This window comes from Perognathus longimembris, unplaced genomic scaffold, assembly GCF_023159225.1.
Source record: "Perognathus longimembris pacificus isolate PPM17 unplaced genomic scaffold, ASM2315922v1 HiC_scaffold_5241, whole genome shotgun sequence".
NCBI lineage: Eukaryota > Metazoa > Chordata > Mammalia > Rodentia > Heteromyidae > Perognathus > Perognathus longimembris.
In genome coordinates this window covers 240,944-267,011 of record NW_025960647.1, presented here as the reverse complement: position 1 = coordinate 267,011, position 26,068 = coordinate 240,944, and the positions used below count along the sequence as shown (strand labels likewise).

At 63.8% G+C, this 26,068-nt stretch overlaps 1 protein-coding gene across 1 annotated transcript; it reads right to left on the bottom strand.

Annotated features, from left to right (window-relative positions):
- Nucleotides 1–7,823: 7,823 nt before the first annotated feature.
- Nucleotides 7,824–23,237, bottom strand: LOC125345046 (protein NYNRIN-like). The gene is given in 15 exon segments (XM_048337297.1): nucleotides 7,824–8,215; nucleotides 8,218–9,208; nucleotides 9,210–9,764; nucleotides 9,766–9,893; nucleotides 10,353–10,460; nucleotides 10,463–11,256; nucleotides 11,931–12,032; nucleotides 12,202–12,306; nucleotides 13,684–13,780; nucleotides 13,917–14,047; nucleotides 14,982–15,123; nucleotides 15,126–15,137; nucleotides 15,464–15,933; nucleotides 16,583–17,133; nucleotides 23,019–23,237. Coding segments are annotated over 15 exon segments (4,587 nt in total). The 5' UTR covers nucleotides 23,217–23,237; the 3' UTR covers nucleotides 7,824–8,012.
- Nucleotides 23,238–26,068: the final 2,831 nt, after the last annotated feature.

Below are 26,068 nucleotides of genomic sequence, written 5' to 3'. Positions count from 1 at the left end.
CCCACTGAGCCCCGGGTCCCCGGGGGGTGGGGTGGGGGGGTCACCCTCGGGCAGGGCCCACTGAGCCCGGGTCCCCGGGGGGGTGGGGGGTCACCCTCGGGCAGGGCCCACTGAGCCCCGGGTCCCCGGGGGGGAGGGGGTCACCCTCGGGCAGGGCCCACTGAGCCCCGGGTCCCCGGGGGGGGGTGGTGGGGGTCACCCTCGGGCAGGGCCCACTGAGCCCCGGGTCCCCGGGGGGTGGGGGGGTCACCCTCGGGCAGGGCCCACTGAGCCCCGGGTCCCGGGGGGGGGTCACCCTCGGGCAGGGCCCACTGAGCCCCGGGTCCCCGGGGGGGGGGATGGGGGGGTCACCCTCGGGCAGGGCCCACTGAGCCCCGGGTCCCCGGGGGGTTGGGGGGTCACCCTCGGGCAGGGCCCACTGAGCCCCGGGTCCCCTGGGGGGGTGGGGGGTCACCCTCGGGCAGGCCCACTGAGCCCCGGGTCCCCGGGGGGGGGGGGTCACCCTCGGGCAGGCCAGGGCCGCGGCGGAGCTAACCCGGCCCCCCCCCCGCAGGTGAGCCTGATGCTGAACGCCTGGCCCGTCGTGTCCGCCTTCGCCAACGACCCCGACGTGACCCGGGAGGCGGCCACCAGCTCGGTGCTGCTCCCCCTGGACCCCGGCGACCGCGTGTCCCTGCGCCTCCGCCGGGAAACCTGCTGGGGGCTGGAAGTACTCGAGCTTCTCGGGCTTCCTCATCTTCCCGCTCTGAGGTCCAGCCCCGGCCCGCCCCCCCCCCCCCCCGCTTCCCGCCGCCCCTACCCCAGGAGCAGCAGCATCGCTGGCCCGGGAGACGCTCGCCCCGCCCGCCGCACCCCTCTCCTAGCATGAGACTCCGCGCCAGACGCCCGCGGTGAAGCGCAGGCCCGCACCCCCCGTCCCGGCACCCCCTCCGCCGTCGCCCTCCCCGCCCCCCCCCCCCGCTCGGGAGGGGCCGCCTCTCCGCCCCGCCTCCCGCCCGGTGCGATTCGGGGACAGCTGGGCCGGGCACATGGGCCGGGCGTGCGCACCGGCCTCCCACCGGGCCCAGATGGCCTGGCCCGGCCGCCCCAGCGGGCCCGGCTTCCTGGAGGAGCAGCGGCCCGGCCGGCCGGTCGGGAGGCGTGCGGAGCCCCAGGCTGTGGGGACGGGAAGGGGGGGAGGCCTGGCTTCACAGGATGCCTGGGATAGCCAGCAGTGGGGGGCGCCGGGTGCCAGGTCCCCCCCCACCCCCGCCCCGCCCCCAGACCTGGGTGTATATGTTTGCTCGGCACCACAAGACTGTCAGGCGGAGGAGAGACTGTTGGGGAGCGCCAGGGATAGGGCGGGAAGGGCCCGCGTGGACTGTCCTCTTGCGTGGCCTCCTCCTGCTGGCCCCACCGCTGAGGCCCAGCTCTGGGCCTCCGTGGTGACTCTCACTGCTTCCTCTCGCCCCTCAACGGCCTGTGCTGCACCTCCCGCAGCCCTGCTGCTCCGCTCTTTCTTCCCGAGTGGCGCTTACTCTGCTTCCCAAATCGCCCGTGCCTGCAATTCCGTGACTTGTCCTTCCAACCACGCTCCCGCCTGTTTCATAAACTATGCCTCACCCCACTGTCCTAATGGTCCGGCGCGAGTGGCTCTGTCACTATTATAGCGTGGGGCTGGGAATGTGGCTTAGCGGTACAGTGCTCGCCTCGCATGCATGAAGCCCTGGGTTCGATGCCTCAGCACCACAGACACAGAAAAGGCTGAAGTGGCGCTGCGGCTCAAGTGGTAGAGTGCTAGCCTTGAGAAAAAGAAGGCAGGGACAGTGCTCAGGCCCTGAGTTCAAGGCCCAGGAATGGCAAAAATAAAAAGTGGAAATATGACAGTATACGTATGGTGTCACTCATGAGGCTCTGGGTTTGATCCCTGGCACTGTAGAAAGGAATTTATATGTATGTGTGTGTGTGTGTATATATATATATATATATATACACACACGTATATGCATTCACTATTTGATTATACTTTATGACCAAGAACTTAAACAAGGTAAGACATTATTCCTCACATAAATGAATCTGTAAATAAGAGTTCTGAGATTGACGGCCACTTTATGATCATCAAAATGCAATATCTACCATCTTTATCATATCATCTTGACCCAAGATGGCTCCTTGGCTCCAGCCATTGTATCAGCCTAGGAGGAAGGAAAGGCGCACCCTTTTCCTTTAGAAGAGCTTTCTGAAAGTTGCACTCACCATTTTGTGTGCTATGCTGGTCCTGGGGCTTGAACGCGGGCCTGGGCACCGTCCCTGAGCTTTTTTGCTCAAGCTTAGTGCTCTACCCTTGAGCCACAGCGCCACTTCTGGCTGGTTTTTTTCTCTTTTTTTTTGTGGGTTGGGGGGTTGGTTGGTTGGTTTGGTCTGGTTTGGTTTGGTGTTTAATTGGCAATAAGAGTCTCTCTCCTGAGCTGGGCGCCAGTGGCTCGCGCCTGTCATCCTAGCTACTCAGGAGGCTGAGGTCTGACGATCACAGTTTGAAGCCAGCCCAGGCAGGAACGTCCGTGAGACTCTCATCTCCGATTAACCACCAGAAAACCGGAAGTGACGCTATGGCTCATGTGTAGAGCTGAAGAGCTCAGGGACAGCGCCCATGCCCAGAGTTCAAGCCCCACAACTGACACACACACACACAAAAAGAAGAACAAAGAAAGAAAAGAGGCTCATGGATTATCTACTTGGGCTGGCTTTGAACCATGATCCTCATAGTTCAGCAATCCCAGGGTCTCAAGACCTCTACTCCTTATCTCCATGTCTTTGGTTGAAGGCCAGTGCTCTACCACTTAGAGCCACAGCTCCACTTATCTCAGTTTCTATTCCTCGGGACTCTTGAAAAACATGATTGGGTTCCTGGCTCAGGGTTTCACGAGGTCAAAAGCAAAGTGAAAGCCGCAGGGCCTTCCTCTAGAGGGGAGGGGTCCCTTTCCAAGCTCATGTAGACTTCAACTCCTGCTGGGCAGGTGGGACAGGCCTGGCAATCAGCTGAGGATCTCACCTTCCATTAATCAGTTACACACACACACACTCTGGAGTTGGAGAGGAAACATCTACTACGGTACACTAAGTGCAAAGAAACGTGTAGGCTTGAAAAAAATGTCCGTCATGTACAAGGTAAATAGCCCAGATTTTAATCATCTCAGAAGATAAATCACTTCTCAGGTTCCAATGAAAAATGTATTACTAATCGCAAACCTCTAAGGGACTGGGAGAGTATCCTTTTTTTCTTTTTTTCAACTTTTTTTGTCAGTCACGGGGCTTAACCTCATGCATCGGGCGCCGTCCCTGACTCTTTTACTCAAGGCTAATTCTCTACCTCTTTGAGCCACAGCTCCGCTCCCCGTTTTTGAGTGGTTCTTTGGATGAGGGTCTCACAGGGCCTTTTCTGCCCCGGCTGGCTTCTAACTGCGATCCTCAGATCTCAGCCTCCTGAGCAGCTGGGATGACAGGCGCGAGCCACTCAGAGTATCCTTTTTGAGGACACATTCAAACATGGCTGTGAAGGAGGCCACACCTCATTGCTATAATTGGCTTAAGTGGAAGTTGAAGACTGTGTAGAGCCTGGCCCGGCAGCAGGGGAAGGTGACAGGGCAGGTCTCTGGAAGGGTCACAGGCCCACCACAGGATAAAAGCAACCTGGCTATGGCGGCCCAGGGGCTAGTGCCTCGGGCGGGACCTGTAATTTCACTCTGCTTGTGTTTTCTTTTGCTCCCTGCCTTTTTAAAATGTACACGGGGCGGATACAGGAAATGACCAGGGGAACGCCAACCGGCTCCTCCTTCACCCCAATACTCGCCCGCCCACTGCCCCCCACCCACCCACCCACCAGGTGCCCTGACGAATCGGCATCCTACCCCACCACGCCCCGTTCAGCAGGAAGTAGCCAGGTGACTGTCTTCGGCCTTTTCTCCAACCAAAGATGCCGCGATGCCGGGCCGCTGGAGGGCTCCGGGGTGCCAGGGATAAACCACCCGGTGCCGGGCCGCTGGAGGGCTCCGGGTGCCAGGGATAACCACCCGGTGCCGGGCCGCTGGAGGGCTCCGGGGTGCCAGGGATAAACCACCCGGTGCCGGGCCGCTGGGCGGCTCACCCCGTCTTCATCGGCCGCGAAGCGCGAGCCTGAGACCACGTGGAACCACCCAGACTCGCGGCACAAGCCACACGCCCGCTACCACCGCCGCCCCAACCGCCTTTTGCCCCCGCCGTGGAAACCCTGCCTGAGCCAGGCCCAGGCACCACCTCTCTGATCCCGACCAGAGGGGCGCCCGGGAGCGTACCCCAACAAACTCTGAGTCACCTCTGCTTCTCTCCGCGCGCTCTCTCCCCGCCTAGGACTGTTCAGTAGGCGCATGCCTGTACCTGGCGGCGCAGACACTGAGAGCTCAGGGCCGTGATTCAAGGGCAGCTAGGGCAGAAGAGTCTATGAGACAAAAGAGCCAGTTACCCGCCAAAAATCCAGACGTGGAGGTGCGGCCCAAGTAGTAGAGCTCCAGCCTTGACCAAAAGCAGCTAAGGGAGAACTGGAGGCCTCGAATTCAATCCCACGACCCTCTCCCCCCACCCCACCCCAAAAAAAACCACCTTGTATAATCCTTGTAATAATGCGCTTGCTTTCCAGAAATACTTAACAGTTTTTAGAAGAGCTGACATACTAGACTGGCAAGACCGTTGAAATATTTAGGATAAGGTGGTTCAATGTTTAACGTGTTAAGGAACTTGTAAAATGTGCAGGTTTGGTTTGTTGGTTATACAGTATGTACGCTTGGACAGTTTTTTCAAGTGTGTGAGACATACAGATTAAGCAATAAATAATGCTCAGGTGGCGATGAGTATTGCTCTCCAGACACCAGACACAGCAGCTTTTCAGGTTTTAATGACCCTAAAAACAGAATCCCACGGTCCACCTGCCCTGTACTCTGCCCACACCGGGCAGCGCAGTAGCAAAGCAGAAGCCTGAAGACGGACAGCCGCTGGGAACGTGCATCAGCCTTCAGCCCAACAAAATCACCTCCCCTGCCAGCGAGAGACCACCCCCAAGTCCTACTTCACCGAAAAGCAGACCCCAGCCAGGAGCCGATAGCTGTACACACGAAAGCATGGCTGAGACCTGAAGACCAAGGTTCAAAGTCAGCCCAGGCAGGAAACTCCTGAGGCTTTTACCTCCAATTAACCACCAAAAAAGCTGGGCTCAGAGACAGATTCAGACCCGGAGTGCAAGCCCCAGTACTACACACACACACACACACACACACACACACACACACACACACACCCCACACCAGGAAGGATCCCTTCCTTCCGCCAAGCCACAGACTCCCTTTCCTCCTCGCCTCCGCCTCTCCCCGCCAGGCTCCAGGGAAGCTGAATCCGGCCTTCGGCCAAGGCCGCCATGGTCAGCCGCCAGTCCTTGCCTTTGACGGCCCCCTTGGCTACGGCTAGGATTGAGGAGCTCAGGCTCTCAAGTCCACAGGGGAAGCAGCGGATCGCACAGAGGAAGCCGTCGATGGAGGGAGGGCGGCAGGCCGGCAGCGGTGGGCTTCGGTGCCCTCCGCCTGGGAGTCCAGACTGCCTGCGAGCGCCCCCGCTCTCCCGTTCAGCTCCGGTGAACCCCGGCCTCGCGGCTCCCCCCCCCCGAGCTGACCTGGGCCGGTCCCCGCCTCCGCGTCACCCGCGTCCGCCCGCTGCCAGGCTCGCCTGAACCTTTGACCCTGTGGTCCACGCCCCGCCCCGGGCTTGCCCCCCACCTCTGGGCTCACGCCCCGTCGCGTCCTCTTGCTTTTCGGGCCGAGTCCTTCCATGGAACTTGGAAGCTGGGACTCTCAGCCCGCCTCGCGCTGGGCTCACAGCACGCGCCGCCCCCGCGAGCCTTCGTCTCCTCCTTTTCTCTTTCCGTGCGTGGCACCAGTCCTGGGGGCTTGAACTCGGGGCCTGAGCACCATCCTTTAGCTTTGTTTTTGCTCAAGGCTGATGCCCCGCGGCTTGGGCCACCACGCGGCGTCCGCCTTGGCCGTGGTTGGCGGAGGCTCTCGCGGCTTCTCCTGCCGGCCGGGCTCGAGCCGCAGCCCTTGGGTCCCCGGTCCTGGTTCGCTAGGATCACCGGCGAGACACCAGCACCCGGCTGCTGGGTTTCCGCAAGGTGCTGTCCTGGAATTCCTTTGGTCCTGACCACCGTGGTGATATCGAGAGCACCAGTGTCCACCTGCGTGTTGACAGCGCCCCCTCGCCAGCCCAGCCCTCCTGAACCTCGTACCCAGTTCCTACCCGAGAGGCAGAAGTTGAAACCTCCACTTCCCCGCGTTCTCACGACGCCTCCCCTGAACGGGGCCTGCAGCCCCGGGGGCCCAGAGCCCCGTCTGTGATCAATACAGATGCCCGGCCTCCGCCCGACCCGCTCAGCTCCATTCCTTCCGCCCGATCTCGAAAGGGCCCCGGTGGGAAGGGGGTGCGCCATCTCCCCCCCCCCCCAGCCAGGCAGGAGGAGACGCGGTCGCCGCGCCCGGGCTGCCCTCACACGCGAAGCCTGCGTCCGCTGAGCGGGCTCGCTGCCCTCTCCTCATCCCCACGCCCCCGCGGCCCCTCGCTTTGCATCCGCCCGCTCTACCCACCCGCGCTCGTCACGCACCGCCTTTCCTGTGCCAGCGCTGGAGCGCGCCGCCTCGCACCCGTGGCCTCTCGCTCAAGGCGGGTGCTCTGCCGCCCGCCTGCCCCTCACCCTGCCTGTATTTTTCCAGCAGCTCCTCACTGGCCACCATTAGGGCTCGGGGTCCCCCCGTCTCCCGCTCCGGGGTCCCCGCCGGGCAGCTCCCGCCGGGGAGGAGGGGCGGCCTCCACCACCTCTCCGTTTGACCCCAGGAACTCAGTGAAGGCCAAGAAACAGCGCTCCCTGGGGGGCGGGGGGAAACGGTGCTCCCCGAAAAGCTCGGGCATCTGAACCGAGGCGGAACAGCGCCCCACAACGACCCCACCCGCCTCCCCACTGATGGACGCTAGTTACAAAAACAAGCTGCACAACTCTAGTTCAACCCATATATTGACAAAATGACAAAAAAAAAATCCCTTAAAAAGGGGGTACAGCGTGGAAAGCAGCTAACGGCCGGGGTGGAGGCCAGGTCGCGAGGAGGGGCGGACGGGGTTGGGAGATAAAGCAGCCTCGCCCCGGCTGGGCACTGGGCCCCGGACTCCAGACGCCCGTCCCCCTCGGAACAGAACGGCGGGGGGGGGGGGACCTGGTCCCCCGAAAGCAGCTTTCAAACAGAGACGCCTCCTGGGCGTCGGCGGCGCGGTTCCTGAGGGGTTGGCAACACCGGCAAGGGCCGGGTGTTCCTATGGGCTGGTGTCAGATGAGGTAGATACCCCTCCCCCTCTCCCATGCTGATAAGTGGGGGGGCAGGGGGTAGCCGTTACCCCCCCCCCCCGGTCCTGAGCGTCTTGAGGGGGACTGAAGCCCTTCCTGGGCGTCTGGGAAGGTCGGGTCTGTCCTCAGCACACTGGCCGGGCAGCGAGGGGCCAGCTGGTTTGTGTCAGGGATGACCCCGAAGGCCAGGGCTCCCCCAATGTGCACGCTTGTGTTTGGGGGAGGACTCGTTTCATTCGTGAGGCCCAGAACCACATGGCTTCGTGATTAAGACAGCCAGTAAGACTGGGGGGGGGGGGCAGGGGAGCAGCGCACACCCCCACCGAGTGCCGCACCCCTGCGGGAGGGGGGGACACTGGAAGGCAGAGCCTCGGGCCCTGGGCTCTTTCGGAGGGGACCCTGCGCCCCCCCCCCCCCGTGGAATGTTGCGAGACGCCCACACAGGGACAGCCTCTGGCGAGTTCTCACCGCCCCAAGCGGGGGTCTTTCTGTGGGGACACCTCTCCCCAAGTCCAGGCGACCGGGCAGAGCTTGGCGAAGCAGCGTCTCTACGGAAGGCACGGCGAGGACCTCGGGGGCGGCGAGCGGAGTTTGGGGGCGGAGGGCGCCCCAGGGCTGGCGCTCACTGCTCCAAGGCCTGGAGGGCCAGGGGCGCGCCGCTCGGGGCGAAGGTCTTCATCAGGCTGCCGGGGTAGACGCAGCCCGGCTTCTCGGGGGTCGGGAAGCCCCACAGCCTGTAGAGCGTGAGGCTCAGCCGGTCCGCGATGTAGAAGGGGCCCACCCACCTGGCGCCGCTGCCGTTCCTGGGGAGGGACAGCACGAGACCTGGTCCCCCACTTCCCAGGCCTCCTCCCGGGCGTCCGGCGCGCAGGGCGGGTCCCCCCCGGGGTGCAGCTCCCGCAGCTCGCGGAGCAGGCGCAGCAGGAAGATGTCCATCTTGAGCCCCTCCATGTTGGCGCCGCTCATCTCCCAGCACAGGGGCGCGGGGAGCGGCGGCTCGGCCCCCGTGAGCAGGCGGCACGGGGTGGCGGCCCTGAAGGCCAGGTGCAGCAGCGGCAGGGCGGCCGCCCACTTCTGGCCCTGCAGCGCGATGAAGTCCCGCAGCGCCCCCTTGAACCCCCAGAAGGCCTCGGAGCCGGCCAGACAGGCGAACTGGAGGGCGCGGCCCGGGGTCACCCCCCGCGCCCCCAGGGCCAGGCCGCAGCTCACCAGCACGCGCCGGGCGAACTGGGGGCCCTGGGCGGCCTCCAGCCTCCCGGGGACCCCCCAGCGCGCGAACACGTGCTGCAGGAGCAGCTGGGCGGCCGCCATGGGCGTGCAGGGCTTCAGCGGGAAGGCCTCCACCCAGCGCGTGTGCGGGTCCGCCACCACCAGCGCGTGCCTGTAGCCCTCCTCGCTGCCCGCCACCGGCCCCACCACCTCCAGCCGCAGCGTGGCCCACGGCGCCGCGCACCCCGGGGGCCAGGCGGGCTCCAGCGCCGCGGGCCCCTCGCCGGGGAGGCAGAAGAGGCAGGCGCGGCAGAAGTCGCGCACCTGCTCCCGCACGCCGGGCCACCAGCCCAGCCGCCGCAGCCGCCGCCACGTCTCCCGGGGCGGCCGGTGGCCCCCGGCGGCCGCCGCGTGCGCCGCGAAGACGAGGTCCCGGCGGAGCGGCGCGGGGACCACCCACACCGGGGGCCGCCGGTCCCCCTGGAACAGGAGCAGGCCGCGCGCGGGGTGCAGGCGGAGCCGCGGGAAGGCGGCGCTCAGCGGGGAGGAGCCCGCCAGCCTCTCCCCGGCCCGCAGCCGGGCCAGGGCGTCGGCCAGGGCGGCGTCGCCCCCGCTGCAGGGCCAGCAGGTCGGGCTTCCGGCCCGCCCAGCGGGGCGTCACCGGGGGCACCGGCGCCCGCGCGGGCGGCTCCCAGCGCGGCCCGCCCCCCTCGGCGCCGCGCCGCGCCAGGGCGTCCGCCGTCACGGCGAACAGGGAGCCCCGGTAGGAGGTGCGGTAGAGGAAGGGCGCGGCCGGCAGGCTGGCGGCGAGCGCGCCCACGTAGGCCAGCAGGCCGGGGTGGGGGAGCGGCGCCCCGTCCGAGGACAGGAAGCCCCCGCGCGCCCAGCGGGGCAGCAGCTCGCCCAGGAGGCCGAAGAGCCAGGCGCAGTGGGGCAGGAGCACGAGCGGCGCGGGGCCGCGGCCGAAGCGCTCGAGCGCGCAGGCCACGGCCGCCAGGTGGGCGTGCGTGGGGGTGGCGGGGGCGCAGGAGAAGGCGAGCGACGCGGGGGCGCCGCCGGGCGACAGCACGTAGAGCCCGAAGCCCGCGCGCCGCCCGTCCTCGCGGGAGGCGCAGTGGCCCGACAGGTGGACGCAGACGAAGGGCGCCAGGTCGGAGAAGGGGGGGCAGGACGCGGAAGAAGGGGGGCGCGGAGGGCGCGGGCGGCGGCGCGGCCCACCCCGGGGCCCGGCCGGCCGGGCCCTGCACCAGCAGGGACCAGCGGGCGCCGCCGTCGTGCGGAGCCCCGCCCCCGTGCGGAGCCCCGCCCCCGTGGGGAGCCCCGCCCCCGCGGGGAGCCCCGCCCCCGTGGGGAGCCCCGCCCTCGCGGGGAGCCCCGCCCTCGCGGGGAGCCCCGCCCTCGTGCGGAGCCCCGCCCCCGTGGGGAGCCCCGCCCTCGTGCGGAGCCCCGCCCTCGCGGGGAGCCCCGCCCCCGTGGGGAGCCCCGCCCTCGCGGGGAGCCCCGCCCCCGTGGGCAGCCCCGACCTCGCGGGGAGCCCCGCCCCCGTGCGGAGCCCCGCCGTCGTGCGGAGCCCCGCCCTCGTGGGGAGCCCCGCCCTCGTGCGGAGCCCCGCCGTCGTGCGGAGCCCCGCCCCCGTGGGGAGCCCCGCCCTCGTGCGGAGCCCCGCCCTCGTGCGGAGCCCCGCCCACGTGGGGAGCCCCGCCCTCGTGCGGAGCCCCGCCCACGTGGGGAGCCCCGCCCCCGTGCGGAGCCCCGCCCTCGTGGGGAGCCCCGCGCGGGGCGGCGGCGTGCGAGAGCTCCAGCACCACGGGGGCGTCCCCGAGGCAGGGGGCGAAGTGCCGGAGGGCCCAGGCCACGGCGCAGGCGCCGCCCGCCCCGCGGGGGGCCCCCCGCCGCCGCCCCCCGGCCGGCGCAGGGGCTTCGCGGTGTAGGCCACGAGGCGCGGCCGCCCCGCGCGCTCCTGCCGCAGGGCGGCCGCCAGCGCCCCGCCGCCCACGCGCACCTCCAGGCGGAAGGGCAGCCGCGGGGCGGGCGCCGCCAGGCACAGCGCCGACACCAGCGCCTGCTTCAGGCCCCGGAAGGCCCGGCCGTGCTCCGGGCCCCACCGCCAGCCCGGCCCCGGCCCCAGCAGCCGGCGCAGCGGCCCCACCCGCGCCTCGTAGTCGGGGATGGCCTTCCGGTGCGAGTCCATGAACCCCACGAAGAAGGAGAGCGCGGTGGCGCTCCGGGGCACGGTCATCCGGGCCAGCTGTGCCAGGATCTGCCGGCAGGGGGCGCCCCCGTCCCAGGGGGCATCCGGGTCCGGGGCGGCGGCGGCCCCCGGCAGGAGGTCCACGTCCAGCGCCTGGTCGGGAGGGTCGTGCAGGCTGAGGCACCGGAGGACGTCGTCGGGGAGGAGCAGGCCCTCCGCGCCGAGCGGGGGCGCGGGGGAGGGATCGAGGCCGGCCTCCTCCTCCTCCTCGGCGGCCGCCTCCGGCGTCCCGGCCCCGGGCTGCGCCTCCTCCTCCTCCTCCCCGGCTTCCCCCGCGCTCTGAGGACCCTCCGCAGGCCCGCGGTCGCCGTCACGGTCACGGTCGTCGCCCGGCTCCGAGAGGCGGGCCGGGGCGCGAGGAAGGCGCTTCCACACCTTCAGGAAGTTGCCAATGTCCATGTCCAACCTACAGACGCGAGCGAGTCACAAGGGGAGGCGCCCCCGCCCCCGGGGCCCCCCCAGGGGAAGCCCGCCCGCTCTGCAGGCCGGAGGACAGCCGCGAGCTACCGTGCGCCACTCCTGCCAGCCCTGGCAAAGCGGCCGTCAGGGTCCCCGGAGATGGCTACCGTGACAATGTCTACTCGAGACGCATCTCCTTAAAACCCGAGCTGGCCCAGGCGGCTCACGCCTGTCATCCCAGCCAATCAGGAGGCTGAGCTCTGAGGAGCTCAGTAGGAGGCCAGCCTGGGCAGACAAACTTGAGGGACTCTTATCATGAATTAACTAGCAAAAAAACGGAAGCTCAAGTGAGAGTAGAACACCAGCCTTGAGTGGAAAATCTGAGAGTACCAGGCCCTGAGGTTAAGCCCCAGAACTGGCACACAATAATAATAATAATACCTTGAGCACAAACACCAATCGTAGAAGGATATGTAATAGCACTAAAGCCTGTCAGCAGACTGTCTAGCGCATCCTGTAAGTGGCTGAAGGATGCGCCGGTACGTGATAGAAGTATAAGGACGTGACAAGGCCCGGCGGCCCTGTTCCTTCTCAAGCCTTAGGCACATGCTGGTCAGTACGACCCGGAAGGCTTTGCTCCGCCGTCCCTGGGAGCTCGGGAGGCAGGGAGGTCCGTCTTACCTGTTTGGCTTCTTTAGAAACTCATCCAGCGTAGGGCCATCGCGGCCCAGAGGGTCGTCGGGTACCATGAAGAGGTTCCCCGCAAAGGTGAAGGGCAGCAGGCTGAACCCAGGAGGGAAAGGGGCGCGGCAGGGATGAGCTCCTCGTTGGCTCCGGTCCCGCGGCTGCCCCGCGCCGTCACAGACCTCACACCTCCTTCCCCCGACCTCCCGGCTCCGGGCCCCCCTCCTTCTGTGGGGCGCCTGCCGTCCAGCCGAAGGGGACACCTCACCGGTCTGCGACGGCGGTCCCTTTCTGGGAGTTATTCGTCAGGGTGTGGACCGGCTTGTTGGTGACGATGACGCCGTCGGTCTCTTCCGCCAGCTTCACCATGAACCTGTGTGGAGACGGGGACGGCTGAGCACGCCGCGAGCGTCCCCCCCTTGTGTTCCGGAGACTGGGGAAGCCCGCGAGCCAGGTGCAGGCGGCTCGCCCTGGAACCCTAGCTACTCAAAGAGGCGGCCATCTGAGGACCGCGATTCGAAGCCGGCCGGGGCAGGAAAGCCCACAAGACGCCTACCTGCCATTGACCACCACAAAGCCAGAGTGGAGCTGGGCGCAAGCGTGGAGTGCCAGCCCTGAGGGAGAAAAGCTCAGACACAGCACGCGGGCGCTGAGGTCAAGCCCCAGAATTGGCACCAAACAGGAAGAGTGAGAGAGAGAGAGAGGAAAAGAGCGTGGATTAGCAGTTCCACAGTGAAGTGTGTTAGACAAAACCACTGTTCCTCGTAGAAATGAACACACACCCTCGACGCACACAGGCCCAGCCCCTACTCGTCCACACGCATATTCACTGCTTTCCCGGCACCCGCAAAGTGGAGACACAAGGGCCACCTCCCCTTGCCGTGAGGAGCAGGCTGGAGGAGAGGCGGCCGGGAGGCCTCCGGCGACTGTGCCATTCCACGCGCGCCCAGCAGGGGGCCTTCCGCAGGCCGCTTTGCCGCCCGCCCTCCAGGCGGGGCTTAAAGACCTTAAACCCCGGACCAGGGGTCAGTCTGAGAGGCCCCTTCCAGGCTCTGAGGCTGGATGGGCAGATGTCGGGTCTTGGGGTAGGTGGAGAAGACACAACTCCTTGGCTGGCGCGGCAGGTGCTACAGGAAGCCAAGGTCTCTACCGGCCAGGGCCTGGCTGCGGGACTGCAGAACGCCCCCGGCAGACCAGGCCAGCCCAGCTCCACGTTCCAGACCAGCCCACAGCTCTGTCCACACACAGCCCGGTCCCTACCTCCCCCAGGGCCGGGGCCTAGGGGAAGGCAGGACGGGAGACGTTCCCGAGACACCAACCTCACCCCAAACCGGCAGCCAAGAACCCGAGGGAGGCCCCGCTGAGGACCCCTCGAGGCACGGGGCTCATCTGAAGCAAAGCAGGGGCTCTTTCCTTTTCTAGTTTTGAAATGTAATCTTCTTGTAGAGGGGGGGGGGTTACGGTTACATACGTAAGGTAGTGAGTACATTTCCAGTCAAACTCGTTCCCTCCTCCCGCATTTGAAGCAATGATTCTGGACGGCCCGCAGGCCACGAGAAAGCAAGCCAGGGAAGTTACTACTCAGGATGACCTTCTTACCAGAAAGAGCTGACCTTGAACTCTCTCCTCGCTTGTGCCACATCCTCCTCCTCTCGGTGGTAACTCCCCCCCCCCCCGTTTCCCCAGGGAAGAAGGGCAGGGGCCCCTAGGCACCCCACCCAGCGGCCCGGGGCGGCTGGGGCCGGCGTACCTGCAGTCGTAGGTGGAGATCTTCTTGCCGTTCTCCAGCTGGGAGGGCGTGATGGAGAGCATCTTGAGTGCATGCAGTTTCGTCAGGAAGTGGCTCTCTGGTGGGGAGAGTCAGAAGAGAGAGACGATCAGGAAAGGCCGTGCTGGGGTGGGGGGGAGGGGAAGGAGCAGGGGAGGGGAGAAGACAGGCTTCGTGATGGAAGGGCTGGCTGGGCAGGCACCGGAGTCTCTCACCCTGAACTCTCCGGTTCTTCCTCAGCTGCCAAGTGGGCACGAAGACGGTGATCTCCCGGTGTCCCCGGTTCCAGAAATACTGCACCGCCATCGCAATGCCCCGGCAGGAGAAGAAGTGCTGAAGGCCATGCCTGGGGGGCGAGGGGGGGAGCGGGGGGAGTGGCATCCTCCCTCAGGAAGGACGTGTGCATGCACACGCACAAGTGTGTAATCTGCGTGCAGGCATACACGCGGGACATCAAAGACGAGCGAAAGGAGGCAGCCTCTACACTTAACTCCGTTTAGAGCGTACAGCAAGAACCGAGAGAAAGCCGCCGACCATCTCCTGCCGGCTCAGGGCGCGCCGGTCGGGGATAACTGCTTGCACGCGCGGCGGAGGAAGCGTTTTGGCACCGACGCGTGCCGACGCCCCTCGGCGGCAAGCCCCGCGCTGGGCGGGCGGGCTCTAAGGGCCGGAGGCGGGTCAGCGCTTCGGAGGAGCTCCGATCCGTTAGATCGTGAGGTGTGGACCCAAGGTCCACCTTGTCACCTCGAAGCCTGCCTCTGCACCCTGGCGAGGACGCCGTCAGAAGTCCCTCCATCCGCTGCCAGGCGCCGGCCCGGGAGCCTCGCTCCTCGGGAGGCTGAGACCGGAGGGGCCCGGCGGCAGCCCGCCCACGCAGGAAAAGCCCCTGCGGCTTTCATAGCCGAGGACCCCACGAGGAGCCAGAGGCAAAACAGCGACTCCAGCCGCGGCGCTCTAGCCGTGACCAAAGAGACGCGGACGCGCCGGCAGGCGTGGCGCTCGGGAAGCTGAGGTCTGAGGCCAGATGCGGCAGCAGAGGCGGTGAGGCCCTCGTCTCCGATTAAGCGCACACGCACACGCACGCACGCACGCGCACGCACACACCCCCTGCCGCTGTGGGCCCTCAGCACGCGCCCCATCCCTCCCGTCCGTCTCCTGTTTGAAGCCCCCTCCCCCCCCCGCCCCCGTGGAGGTTACGCGATGCCGGGATCCCATCCTGCAAGGCGCCCTGTCCGGCCCCCCGGCCCCCCAGCCCCCGCCCGGGGCCCGCGGCCACTCACACCAAGGCCACGCTGCTGCCGTCGATGACGACTCGCCGCAACCTGGGGTTCCCAGGCTCCCCGGACAAGCTGAGCTCCAACGGCGTGCTCAGGGCCTCGTGGTACCTCTGGAAGCTGGTCACCGCGCCGTGGGCCCGTGGCCCGTGGGGCGACGGCCTGGCAGCCCCCCACGAGCCCCCCGGAGCTGCCTCCCCCGCCTGCGGGCCGCCCCCCGGCCCCTCGGGGAGGAGTCGCTCCCCCTGGACGCAGGCTGCACTCCCCCGGCCGGGCCCGCCCCTGGGGGGGACTTCCGAGCCTCCGCCGTTTGGGAAGCTCCGGAAGCTTCTGAAGCCGCCGGTGTTTCGGGGGGCGCTGCGGATCTTGCGTGCGGGGTGGGTCCAGTCTGGGCTTCGGGTGTGTGAGAAGCGGCGGGGAAGGTCCTTGTGGGGGGCATCTCCGGAGCGGGAGCGTTTGGGGAGCTGCTGGCGGTCGGGGGGTGGTACTGGTGCTTTGGGGTCCTGCCGGTGGGGCCGCGGGTGCCACGGGAGCGGCCGGAGGCCCTGGGGGGGCCTCGCACGGCGTCGGGGCCGGGGGAGGCCCGTCGGGAGCCCCGCCGCGGGGCGGAGCCCGTGGGGCCCCCTCTCCTCCTCGCTCCCCGTCGGGTCCGCGGGCTGGGCCTTCCGCGCCGGGCGGGGGAGCGAGCGCCTTCTCCTTCCGCTCCAGACGTAGGGGCGCACCCCTGCGCTCTGACAGCTCCAGCCCCTGCCAGCAGGGGAGACCGAGGCAGGCCTGGGGGAGCGGCTGCAGCTCGCCCACCGTCCAGGGCGGGCACCGGCTCCGGGAGGAGGGCGTGCCCTCCGCCCTCTGCCCCTGCTTCCGCCGGGCTGGGCGCGTGGAGTCCCGGCGGCCGGCGGCTGCTGCTGGCCTTTCCTCTCCGGGGCTGTCTGCCCCTCCCCGGCTGCTGGAATCGACCCTAAAGGAGGCCCGAGTTGGTTAGAAAGGTAGGGAGCCCGCAGATGCTCAGGGGGCTGAGAGTTTAGGACGGGAAGGAGCCGGGGCGGGACGTAAACCAGACTCTCACCGCCCGTGAACTGCTGAAAAGAGGACGCGGAGCGGCGCAAGGAGCAGAGCACTAGCCGGGAGGAAAAAGGGCTCAGGGGTGTCCCCAGGCCCGAGTTCAAACCCCAGGACCAGCACAGCTGGGAGGGGGGGCAGGTGCCGGTGGGTCATGCTTATAATCCTAGCCTGCAGTCCTCAAGGAGGCTGAGATCTGAGGGTCGTGGTTCAAAGCCAGCCCAGGCAGGAAAGCCCGTGGGGGTGGACTCGAGTGGCAGAACACCCACCGAGCTCTCTCATTTCCAGTAAGCCACCCAAAAGCCAGCCGTGGTCAAGCAGCAGAGCACCCACTTGGAGGGGAACCGCGAAGGGACAGGGCCCTGGCCTGCAGTCATACCCCAGCCCGTACCGTCACCAGAAACAGGAAAAAAAGAGGGAGGGGGAGGGAGAGAAATAAGGAAATCCAAAAAGAAAATGAAAGAAAAGGCCAGCTCAGACCCCAAGCTACCACTGTTCTTTCTGAGGCGGAGCAGCAAGGACAGGATCCGACGTGTTCCAGAACTTACCATACCAGCTGGCTGGCCATCTCCTGCCGTGTGCTCCGGGCCGGGCCTGGAGACCGGGGAGCTCCCAGGTCCATCGGGCCCTCGGGGTTCTGGAAGGCTGCGATCCCCAGGAAGGGCCGGGGAGACGGTCCCCCGGACGCTGGGAGGAGGCACACGAGGAGCCCCGGGCCGGGGGGCGGGCGGGCGGGGCCGGGCCACGCCACCAGGGCGTCCTCTGGGCTCGCCGCCGCCCGGGCCAGGCGCAGCAGCAGCTCGCGGACGGCTGGGGGCAGCCGCAGGAGGGCCCCCCGAGGCGGGTCCCCACGGATCCACACCAGCGCCCCGGAGGCCCGGGCCACCTCCGCCTCCCAGCCCCCCCGGGGCGGGAGGGAAGCAGGGGGACCCCGGCACCACGGGGCCGCCTGGGCGGGGGCGGCGGACTCGGTGCCCGGGGGCCCGGGCTCCGGGCAGTCCAGGAAGAGGCCCTGGGCCCCCAGGAAGGCGCAGCGCAGGGTCGGGGGGCCGCGAACCTCCTTCCACAGCTCCGGGCTGCACAGGCCCTGCAGATACTCCTGGGCGCCACAGGGAGAGAGAGAGCAGAGCAAAGCGGCCGTCACTGCCTGCCGGCAGCTGCTGCTCCGAAGTCCTCACCTGGAAACCCAGGCCCCCCCCCCCCGCCCCTCAGGCCAGCTGCTCTCTCCCTGCTCCCCATTCTCACACCCCGCCTCCTCCCAGGGGATTCCCAGCTGCGGCTCAAGCTGAAGAGCTCAGGGTCAGCGCCCAGACCCAGAGTTCAAGCCCCACCGCCAACCAAGAAAAAAAAAAGACTGACCCGGGGCAAGTCACTTATTACTTCATGCACCCACCGAGCCACCCGATCCCCCATCTGGAAAGACAGATTCTGTGTCATGGGCTACTTGAAGCTTCAGCAGGGCGGTGCACAGGAAGGGCTCCACACTGTGCCTGGCTTAGAGGAAGGGCCGTTCTGTTGCCCTGTGGCTTGAGGGTGCCTTCCCCAGAATCCCAGTCCGCGTCCACCTGGCTTCGAAGGCAGAGCTCTGCCACCTCCTCAGTGACCAGCAGGTCGTCCTGGCAGGTTCTGACTTACTCCCCCAGGACAACCTGTACCGTAACCGTAGGGGCTGCTGCCCACTGTCCCAGGCTTTCAAACACCCCCTCCCTCCCCACCCCCCCATACACAATGTCTAATCAGAAGGAAGACCTGTGGCCCTCGGGCCTATCACGCCACGCGGGAGAAAAGCGTGGGGTTCCTTCACAGTCTGGCTGAGTTCCGGCACCAGCACAGGCCCCGGAGCCCCAAGAAGCAGGGGCTCTCCCGGTTAATCCCCCAACCCCCACCCCCGTCGCCTGCCTCGCCCCCCCCCCCCCCCCCCCCCCCCGTCCTCCCCATCTCCGCATCGGTGACTATCAGCCCTCTTCCCGCTTTCCCCTACGGTTCCATTAGAAAACAAACGCTCCATTTTGGATTTCCCACAACCACTATGAAGATCAAGTCAGCACCTCTGCTCAGGTATCCAGGACACCCTGTCCTGTTGAAGCTCTCCGACTCCTACACCTGGCCTAACCCCGCCTCCAACCGCTGCTCCAACACACAACGTGATGTCAACCTCTGATTTTCAACCAGGCAGAATCACCACAGAACCTGGTGGGCACCCAGTCAACCTCTCCCACCTGGTCCCACGAACCAGCAAGACAAATCTGACCAGGTGCAAAAGAACATGTGCAAAGTAAAGAGGCACGCTGCGGAAGAAAAGCATGGTGGGTGTGTCTCTCCCCTGACCCCCCCAAAAAAGAGCTTAGCATAATTCCATCCAGTGCTTGGCTTGGGGGGGGGGGGTGCGTGTGTGTGCGTCCTGGTGCTGGGGCTTGATTCGGGGCCTCCTGATCTTGCTCCGCCTCTTGCTACCATTTGAACCACACCTTGTTACCTCCAGCTTGTTAAGTGATTGAGTCACTTGGACTTTCCTGACCAGGCTGGCTTCGAACTGCAGTTCTTTCGCTCTCATTTCCCTGAGGAGCTAGGATTACCGACCTGAGCCACGACAGCTAGGCTTGTTCAATTTTTTTTTTTAAATACAAGCTGAGATAGCTTTGAAAATAATCAAAATGGCTGGATGCCACTGGCTCTGGCCTGTACTCTTAGCTACTCAGGAGACTGAGATCTGAAGAGCATGGCTCAAGGCCAACCCAGACAAACAAATCAGAGAGACTCATCTCCAGTTAGCCAGCAAAAAAGCAGGAAGTAGAGGGATGGCTTAAGTGGTAGAACATAGCACAAAGAAAAAAAAATCACAAGAGAACACTGGCTTGAGTACAAGCCCCAGAAATGGCATTAAAGGAAAGTTTATTATCATTACTTTCCTCTGTAATAAACTATATGAAACGCACAAAAGGTGAATAAGATGCTTCTAAATTTAAAAATAGGGGCTGGGAATATGGCCTGGTGGTAGAGTGCCTGCCTCGTATACATGAAGCCCTGGGTTTGATTCCCCAGCAACCCATAGATAGAAAACGGCCAGAAGTGGCGCTGTGGCTCAAGTGGCAGAGTACTAGCCTTGAGCAGAAAGAAGACAGGGACAGTGCTCAGGCCCTGAGTCCAAGGCCCAAGACTAGCAAAATAAATAAATAAATTTTAAAATAATAAAGAACACTAACTCTCTTTTGTGCTAGTACTGGGGCTTGAACTCCAGGCCTAAATGCTGTCCCATAGCCATTTTTTAAAATTCTTTTTTTGCTCAAGGATAGCACTCTATCACTTGAGCCACTGCTCCACTTCCGGCTTTTTGGTGGTTAATTGGGTCTAAGAGTCTCCCACTTTCCTATCCTGGTTGGATTTGAACCATGATCCTCAGATATCAGCCTCCTGGCTAGCTGGGCTTACAGGCATACGCCACAGGCACCCAGCCAAAATGGCTTTTAGACACTGAAAAGACGGTTGTCAAGCCGAGTGTCCCACTGTCTGTGATGCCAGCTACTTTGGAGGTGAAGCAGAGGATTACTTGCTAAGGCCATCCCCGGCAAAGTTACCCACTCCATGTCAAACACAAAACATGTAGCCAGGCGCTGGTAGCTCACACCTGTAATACTGCCCACTAGGGAGGTTGAGATCTGAGGATCAGGGTTCGAAGCCAGTCCTTGAGACTCTAACTTGAATTAACCCCAGAAGTAGAGCTGTACCTCAAGTGGTAGAGCACTAGTAGCCCTGAGACAAAGAAGCTCGGGGACAGTACCCAGGCCCTAAATTCAAGCTACACACACACACACACATACAGAACACCAACTAGTGAAATGTTCCCCAAAAGTTTCTGTGTGAAAGGCTCAGTCCTCAGCCTGACACGGTTGGGAAGGTCGAGGGCCTTTGTGACACTTAGGACACTTGGAACATCCCCTAGAGGGGATATTGGAAGCCTATCCCCTTCTTCGTCTCTTCGCTTTGTTTTTAATCAGCCATGAGGTAAGCAGTCTCCTCTGCCACGTGTTCCCATCGCCAGGCACTGTGCAATCACAGGCCCAAAGCCACAGGGTCCAGCAACAAGGGATAGAAATCCCTGGAATTGTGAGCCCAAATAAGCCTCTCTTGTCTATCGGTTGGTCATCTCAGGTATTTTATCACAGTGGTGGAAGGCTAACTAATACACTGATGTTATTACATAAAAATTGTATTGAGAAGCTACTGGGAGGCTTAAGGATTCGCAGTAGGTACCCAAAAACTAGATAAAAGCTAAAATATTAAAAATAAAAGCATAGTACACTTCAGTGCATGGACATGAATATGTGGATAGGCATAATTAGACAATCACTAAATACAGATTTAGCAGAAAATTAACACATAGCTACGTTGGGAAGAAAGCTAAATCTGACCATTGGAAATTAAAAAAAAAAAAGACATCTAAAATTGATCAAAAGATTATTGTATCTAGCTGGCAGCCCAGGACTCATACCCATTATCCTCTTTAGGGGGCTGAGATTGGGAGGATCGTGATTTGAGGCTTAACCCAGAGCCACATGCAAGAGCCCTTCTCAAACAACAGCTGGACACAGTGTTGCACGCCTGCCATCTCAGCTCTGAGGGAGACTGAGAGCCAGAGAGGTCAAATTTCAGTACCATCTGGGCACCGAGCAAAAGGGCGCGAGGTCCCATCTCAGTGGAAGATGAAGAGAACGGTAGTGTGTGCCCGCCACCCTACCTCACAGGATCCACACAAAAGGGGTGATCTCGACTTAGGAGGGAAAGGATTCTTAGAGCACGCATCCGCAGGGAGTGCTCACAACAGGATAGGGCAGGGAGTCACCACCTCCTTCTTGTTGTTGGTGGTGGCCATGAGGTTTGAACTTGGAGCCTGGACACTGTCACTGAGCCCTTTTGCTCAAGCTAGCGTGCTATCATTTGAGCCACAGCGCCATTTCTGGTTTCCTGGCGGTCAATTGCCAGTAGCGGGAACTTGATCTCAGAGCCTGGGTGCTGTCCCTCAGTTGTTTTGCTGTTGCTGTTTTTCTCTCTCAAGGCTGGTACTCTACCACTTAAACCACATCTCCACTTCTGGCTTTTTGTTGGTTAATTGGAAGTAAGTCACCCAGACTTTCTTATTTCCTTAGGAAATAAGAGCCTTCTGGGCACCGGTGGCTCACTCCTGTAATCCTAGCTATTCAGGAGGCTGGGATCCGAGGAGCTCCGGTTCAAAGCCAGCTAGGGCAGGAAAGTCCCTGAGACTCCAATGGGCCACCAGGAAACCGGAAGTGGCCCTGTAGCTCAAGTGGTAGCGCTGTAGGCTTGAGCTGAAGAGCTCAGGGACGGCGCCCAGGCCCAGAGTTCGAGACCTACGACCGACCAGAAAAGAAAGAAAGAAGATCCTTAGATCTCAACTTCCTGAGTGGCTGGGATTAGAGGTGCAAGCAAGCCACTCGCCCTCTGCTCTGCCACTCGCAGTGCTGTAAAGGCAGTGGGAGAGGGAAGTGAGTCACTGGGTGTCCTTAGCAGGGCTTGGGCATGGGAGTGCAAAGCCTCACCAGGCAGCAGTGGGAGCCGGCACCACCAGGCCTGAACTAGCCGAGCGGCGAGCACTCAGTACACGCAGGGAGCTAGAGATGTGGTTCAGTAGTAGGGTGACTGCCTTGCATGCATAAGGCACTGTGTTCAATCCCCAGCACCACACACACAAAAACCACACACAGTGTGCTACTCTACAAAAAGCGGAGTGGTGGTATTTCATAGTAACAAAAAGACTCAGAACCCAAGAGATTCTTCCTATTTTTTTTTCCTTTCTAGCTGTTTTGGTGCCTGTTCTGGGGCTTCAACTCAGGACCTGGGCATTGTCCTTAAGTGTTTTCACCCAAGGCCGCCACGGCACCTGTTCTAACTTGTTGCTGGTTAGCGGGAGGTAAAAGCCGCATGAATGTCCCTGCCCTGGATGGCTTGGGAGCCATGGTTCCCACATCTGGGCCTCCTGAGTAGCTAGGATGACAGGTGTGAGCCACCGGCACCCAGCTAGGACTCTTCCTCTGAACCGACCCTCTTCCAGCTTCTGAAACTTCTTACCCCAGGAGTCGGTAGCACATCTGGTCTGGTAGACTCGCCTCCCCTCCCCTCCTCCCACCCCACCACCTCTAAGGAACTGAAGACCCTGCCTGCCCCAGCACCTCCTGTGGAATCAGCCAACTGCTGACGCAGCAGCTCCAGGAGGGGGGAGGGAGGGAGGGAGGGGGGCCGCCGGGCTGCGGGCTGGGTTCTGGGCCTTCTCTTCCCCATGGCACTGGTCTGGATTCCTGTGTGACTGGGGAAGGCGAGGTTGGAGGGAAGAAGGAGAGCCCGAGGCCCGGGCAAAGCAGCAGCTAAGGAGAGAAGCCAGGGCCGGCACAGAAGACCAACGACGTGTCTTGGCCAATCACACATCCGGCCCCCGATGCAGGCCCGCCGTCCCCTCCCAGGTCCTCCAGGCGGCCCGGGGTCCTGGGGTGTGGTCCACACCCTCCCCCCACCCCCGCCACCCCACACCGACTGGCCCCCGCTCCCTTCCCCACCCCCAAAGTGCCAGCATGGCTTCGGAGGCGGCTCCAAGCCCGGCCCCGGCCGCCCGCAGTCCCAGCGCCCGGCCCCACTCAGGACTTGGGGAGGCCTCGGGCCTGCGGGCTCCGTGGAGAACAAAGGGGTGTCACGCAGAGCCCCGGGGCCGGCCCGGCCTGCACGCGGCTCCCGGGGGTGGGGGGGGGGAGCCCTGGGGCCCGGCCGGCCGGGAGAGGCTGGAGGGGCGACGCGCGCGGGGAAGGCTCCCTCGGGGCCCGGCGGGAAGGCGGGCAGGGGAGGGGCCCGGGCTGCGGACCCGGGGGGGCGGCGGGCGGCCCCGCCCGTCCTCCCTGCACACCCCACCGTGGAGCCCACTTCGGGGCCCCCCGGGGGCCGCCGGCCCCGAGGCGTCGGGCCGTGGCAGGAGCCGTTTACCTTGGCCCGGCCCGTGTTCTCCCGGGGCCCCTCCAGCTGCAGCCAGAAGCTCGGGGCGTCGGGGCGGCTCTGGAAAGCCTTCAACTTCACCCTGAAGACGCGCTGCACCTGGAGCCGCTGCCGCCGCACCCGAGGCTCCGAGTCGGCCGGCACCAGGAGCCAGTCCAGCGCCGGGGGCTCGCCCCGGGACAGCGGCATGGCTGCCCGGCCCGCCGCGGCCCAGCGCCGCCGGAATCCCAGGGCCGGCCACCGGGGTCGCGGCTCGCCCGGCGCTCCGGCCCGCCCCGGGCACGCCCCCTCCCCGCCGAGGCCACGCCCCGGACACGCCCTCCCCGCCGAGGCCACGCCCCTCCGCCGCGAGGCCACGCCCCCACCGGACATCGCTCCGGCCTCACACCGCCCCCCCGACGAGGCCACGCCCCTCCGCCCGCGAGGCCACGCCCCAGGCGGCCACGCCCCCCGCCGGCCCTCCCGCGCGGCGGCGCCGGGACCCGCTCTTCCTGTCGTGGCGGGTGGGACCCGGGGGCTCCCGCCGAGCGCCTCTCCCCGCCACCACCACCTCTGGTGGTTTGTTAGACTGGAATCTAGACAGGGGAAAGATGGCCGGTGTGGGCTTTGGCTGGAAGCCAGGCTCCCCTCCCCAACCCCCCCAGGCCTTGAAGCCGAAGCGCCCATCTCCACCCCCCCGGCCCCCCGGAACTGTGCCTTCCTCATCCTCAGGACCCCACCGACTCAGCCCGGCACCCCACCCGGAGCTGCCCCCACTCTGTGGACGCCACGCAGAGGCGGAGGGCGGGCCACGTGCTGGACGGACAGCCCAAGTCACAGGTCCCGTGCAGACCTGGGGGACCTCATCCATGGGTGACAAAGCTGGGGTAAAACTTGGGTGTGTCGGTTGCCTGAGCTCGTGAGAATGGGAATCATAGCCGGGCACCGGCGGCGGACGCCTGCAGCCCGGCTCGCAGGACGGATGCAGAGAAGGCCAAGGGGCGCCACCTGCAACTAACTGGCAAAGTTGGGGCTTGAGGTGGCGCCAGCTGTGAGCGAGAAAGGAGGACCCGGAGTTCCTGTGTTCAAACCCTAGTCCTGAAAAGAGGAGGGGAGGGGAGGGGAGGGGACAGTCCTATCACTCACACAAGTAAAGGGCCTTAGCCTAGCACAGAATAGGTACCAGTAAGTACCCAGATCTCCTCTCCTCGCCCTTGCCTCAGTTCCAGCCGTACACCGCCCCTCTGCACCTCCTCCTCCTTCCCCGACCCTTTCTGCTGGCGGCCCCCCGGAAGCAGCGTATTTGTCCAGGAATGAGGAGTGGACCGAGGAGTGAACCCGGCAGCAGATCATAACTAGATCCCTTTTGAACAACCAGGGCATCCTCGTCTAAATCTGCTCACTACGCCAAGTTCATTAAATAATTTCTCTACTTGGTGGGAAATAACTCCAACTAAACAGTCCTCCCCTCCCCCCTGACAGCCAAGTCCCAGGACTGCCCTTGCCTAACCCCCGGCCAAGCAGCTGCCCGGCCCCCTCCACCTGGTCAAATGCGCCCCGTGAGCCGGAGACAGCCTGGGGTCAAGGCCACAGGCCGAGACGGAGGCCGCATCTGGCCTGACCCGCCCGGCGGGCACAGACACGGTGGGAACCGGGGGACTCCCCACGCAAGGTAAGCTGGCTCTCCCACCCTCCTCCGCCTCACCAGCTCCCATCTGCCCTGCCTGCTTGCACTTTTTCGGCCCCACAAGAAAAGACCTTCCCTATCAGGGGATTGGGCCATTTCCTCCGCAGCTGGGCTGACAGAGACGTGGTTGTCCTGCCCAGATTTTCTTTCTGAATACAACCTGTTGGTGGCCTGGCATCGCTGGCTCACACCCGGCTGGAGTCCTGGCCACTCAGGAGGCTGAGATCCGAGGAGTGCAGTTTGCAGCCAGCTCAGGCAGGAAGTCCAATAATCTACTCAGAAAAGGCCGGAAGAGGCGCTGTGGCTCAAGTGGTACAGTTCTGGCCTTGAGCAAAAAGAAGCCAGGGACAGTGCCCAGGCCCTGAGTTCAAGCCCAAGACTGGCAACAAAAAGAATGAAGAGGGAGAGAGAGGAAGGGAAGGAGGGAGGGGAGGAGGAAGGAAGGGAGCGAGAAAGGAAGGGAGGAAGAAAGAAAAGGAAAAGAAAAAAGGGAGGGATGGGAGGGAAAGAAAAGAAAGGAAGGAAGAAAGAAAACTACATGCCCTATTCGTCAGTCATGTTAGAAGTAGTAAGACATTTCAATACCTGGTTAAATCTAAGTAGCAGGCTTTATCTCCACAGCCAGGGGGTAGAGGTTAGCTGGCACCGGGACAGGCTAAGGGCTTGGCCTTTCTCTCCCCTCTACCCGGTGCCCCTGGACAGTGGACAGAAAAGACCTCTTTCTGAAGCTGAGCAATACCCTCACCAATCCTAAAGAGCCCATAATCCTCACTCCTCAGAAGGCTGAGATCCAAGGATCGCAGTTTGAATCCAGCCTGTACGGGAAAGCATATGAGACTTTATTTCCATGAAGCTTATTTCCAGTTCACCACCAAAAAGCCAGAAGAGGAGCCATGGCTCCCGTGGTAGAGCCTTAAGCAAAGAAAGCTAAGGAATAAAACCCAGGCAGGCTCCGAGTTCAAGCTCCAGCATGCCATGCACGTGTGTGTGTGTGTCAGTGTCACACTCAGTGCCTCAGTCTCCTTGTCTGGGAGGATCAGCTTGCCAGAGTCTTTGGGAGATGATTGAGTGAGATGAGCTGTGGATGATAAGGGCTTGGTGAGGTAGCTGGATGCGTTCTATGTCTGTCAGTCTGTCCCTGTCTCTGCCTGTGTGTGTGTGTGTGTGTGTGTGTGTGTGTGTGTGTGTGTGTGTATTTTGAGACAAGGTCTCACTCTGTAGCCCAGGCCAGCCTGAGGCTCAGGACCTCTTGCCTCCGCCTCCCACGTGCTGAGATTCCAGACGCACCACCACAACCAGCTCCTCCTAGTCTCAGTTTGGGGATCACAACACACTCAGAGGATCTGAGTTAACACTTGCAAACCCTTTTTCTTTG